Source organism: Arachis duranensis, chromosome 2 (assembly GCF_000817695.3).
Source record: "Arachis duranensis cultivar V14167 chromosome 2, aradu.V14167.gnm2.J7QH, whole genome shotgun sequence".
In the NCBI taxonomy this organism is placed as follows: Eukaryota; Viridiplantae; Streptophyta; class Magnoliopsida; order Fabales; family Fabaceae; genus Arachis; species Arachis duranensis.
Genome location: NC_029773.3, coordinates 75290321 through 75293680, shown reverse-complemented (window position 1 = coordinate 75293680; position 3360 = coordinate 75290321). Strand labels below are relative to the sequence as shown.

Here is a 3360-nt window from a genome sequence, read left to right as displayed (position 1 = left end):
AACCCTCTCTTGGAAACACAAGGGATCCATGTTCCAATTCTTCGCACACAGCTTCTTGACATCTCTAATTTTTTCTTTTTTTGTGAGAGAAACTTGCTCTGACGAGCTACCGAACACTAGCAAAAAAAATAGAAAAAGGAGAAAAGAAAAAATATGTTAAGTTTGTCCTAAATTATGAATGTTGATGGTAATTCAGAAATTGTGGATTGGAAGCTTAGGTGATGCAATATCAGAGTTTCAAAGAATGATATCTGTGGTGGCGTTGCGTGCATTTGTGGGGAAGGTAGAGATTAGAGAAAACACAGTGACAACGATGGATATATAATGGCAGATGAAGAAAGGACGAGGCAGAGTTTTTGGTAAGGTTGTGCGAGTTGCGGTTTGGATTGAATAATTTTTTAAGGAAAATCGGAACCAATCTAATCCAATTTTAGATTGGATTTACAATTTTATAAATTATAAAAAGTAAATATATAATAGGTGTCTAACATCAAATTTTTGAATATGTTATAAGTATAATTATAAAATTATAAATATAATAATAATATTATAGCATATTGTGCAATTTAGATTGGATTAGATCGGTTTTAAGAAGTAGATTAGAAATTTGATCTGATCTGATTCATGCGGTTTATAAAAAATAGAATGAATCAAATTTAAATTAGTGCGATTTTAATCGTTTTTAATTTAAATTAGATTGGATGAATAGTTTAATTTAGATCGTTTTGAATTTGAACATCCATAATTTTTAACATAATTATTAGAACCGACCGGACAATTGATCCATCATAGGTCGGGTCACTCATCAATTGGTAAGTTACTAATTCACTTAATTAAATATAAATATAAAATTATAAAAAAATTAAATAAAAAATTAAAATACATGTTTTCATAAACATATTAATAATATATTATAAAATTATAAGTAGTGTTTCAGGTGGTGTTTATGATAAAGATATTTTTAAAATTCTAACAAAAAAACACCTAATTAAAAATTATATTCAACTAATTATACCAAATCAATAGCACCTATGTAAGAATCAAATCAGTAAATATAGGTATCCAGCAACAAAAAATTTGAGGAAGTTATTATTTCAGCCATAATTATAAGAACCGACCGAACTAGTCGTTTCAATAAAAAAAATCGGTAAATTGATGGTCTAGCCAGTTCGGCAGCGTGCATGCAGCGCACTTCTCTTGTCACTGTGCCACTTTGTTTCTTAATAATATAGGTGACAAAAAATAAATATATAATAAATCATGAATGAATTTTTATTTTTTTTATCTTTTTAAATATAGATTGATATAGATACCAAACAAGTAATAACACATGATATATAAATATATTGATATATTGATATTGATATTGATTATATTATTTTTTGTTTTTTGACTTATTCTTTTAAATTGAAAAAGTATTTTATACTATTGACTAATTTATTATCTCTTTTTACACTATAATAAAAATTGATATTTAATTGTTATTAATATATTTTAAAAAATATGCATTTAATTTTTAATTTTAATTTTATTTTTATAATTTTATATTTTTATTTATTTGTGATTGAATCAACCCAGTGAATCAGTGATTCACCGATTGAACCAATGATCTAATCCTATGACCGGATCAATAACTATGATTTCAGCAACAGTAACAGAGCAACAAATTCAACCACCAGTAACAATAAATCAGTGAATTGATGATTTACAGCCTAATTAAAAACTAAATTCAACTAATTATACCAAATCAATAGCACCTATATAAGAATCAAATCAGTCAATACAAGTATACAACAACAAAAAAATTTGAGGAAGTTATTATTTTAGCAACAGTAACAACAACAGTCAACAAAGCAACAAATTCAACCACCAGTAACAATAAATCAGTGAATTCAGCCCTGATAATATCAAACCACCAGCCCTGATGATTTACAGTAATGGTTCAATGATGACTTACAGCAATGATTCAATGAAATTGAAAAAGAAAGAACAAGAAAGAAGCTGACCAACTGAAGACGACGACAACCTCAGACGCTGGTTGACTGGTTCCCTTTTCTTCTGACTCCGGCAAAGACGATGTTAGGGAGGGCGACGGCGACCTTGAGTGCGACACAGTGAGTGAGCGAGCGAGACCTTCGGACCGGCGTAATCTCGGAGACGTCAGCGAGTGCGACGGTGAGGAAAAAGAGATTGAAGAGAGACGAGGGACGTTCATCCCTGTCAGATGAAGTCATTAGGGCTTTTTTGTGATGGGTGGGGTGGGGTGGGGGGTACCAAGCGATGTCGTTTCAAGAATGAAAAACAAATTTTAAAATGACCCGGACTGAGTTATTTAAACCGGCTGGATTACCGGTTTTATTATACTATACGAATCGAACCAAGTTTTTTCGGACCGATGCTTGAGCGGTCTGCAGGATGGCTTGGCCCAGTCAGATTCAGGTAATTGGATTTCTGGTCAAACCAATCCAGTGGAGCCAAATTTGATGACTAACTACTTGTTTTTAGCAAAAGAATAAACAAATAAAAAAAAATCAGATAAGGTTTGAGACTAAGTTGAGTCAGGTTCCTATCCGCCAAACCTATGTAAGTACGTAATATAGATAAAAAGCACTCCTAAAATCCTAATTCCAAGTAACAAATGGCAAGTGATAATATTTATGTAGTTGTATATTCAGATGGAAACGCTTCACAAACATTCAAGGATACTTGTTTATATTGCAAAGAGAATTGATGCTGCTCCCGCCACAAAACTTATTGTGGGGGTTGAAGGACATGATAATTGATATTACTGAATTTTGGGTTGCTTGGAACTAAGGAGATAAGTCAAGTGCTCTGGCACAATTTTCGTTTGTTAGTTAAAAATTAACCATTTTTTTATATTAAAAATAGAAAGACTCAAACTCACGTTTTAAGTGAGTATGGACAGATTATATTATTTAAATTATAACTCATAGACAATTAAAAATTAACCATTAATAGAAGAAGAAAAAGAAATGACATTATTCCCTTAAATTATACATAAATATATGATAACATTGAATTGGTTTGCTTTAGAATTATTAATTAAAATTTTGATACATTTTGTATATGAATAATTTTTAATGTCAATATGATTTTATCATTGAATCTAATTTTTATGGTATAACTAAAATTTATATTTGATCAAAATTATCTTGGTAAATATTTACGGTGTAATGACTTAAGATATGAATCTAATTTTTATGGTATAACTAATATTTGTATTTGATCAAAATTATCTTGATAAATATTTACGGGGTAATGACTTAAGATATCAGTACCAAAAGTTAATTTTTTACAATTATTAGGAATTTACTATACGGATAAACGACACTCAAAATA

The 3360-nt window shown here is 29.8% G+C and overlaps 1 protein-coding gene across 1 annotated transcript in view; it reads right to left on the bottom strand.

The window, feature by feature from the left end:
- LOC107475051 (2-oxoisovalerate dehydrogenase subunit beta 1, mitochondrial) overlaps positions 1–376 on the bottom strand; it is a gene marked incomplete at its 3' end in the record, with an annotated part of 5964 nt that extends 5588 nt beyond the window's left edge. Inside the window, 1 exon segment of the mRNA XM_021135590.2 lies at positions 4–376. Coding sequence (XP_020991249.1) covers positions 4–62 — 59 coding nt within the window.
- Positions 377–3360: the final 2984 nt, after the last annotated feature.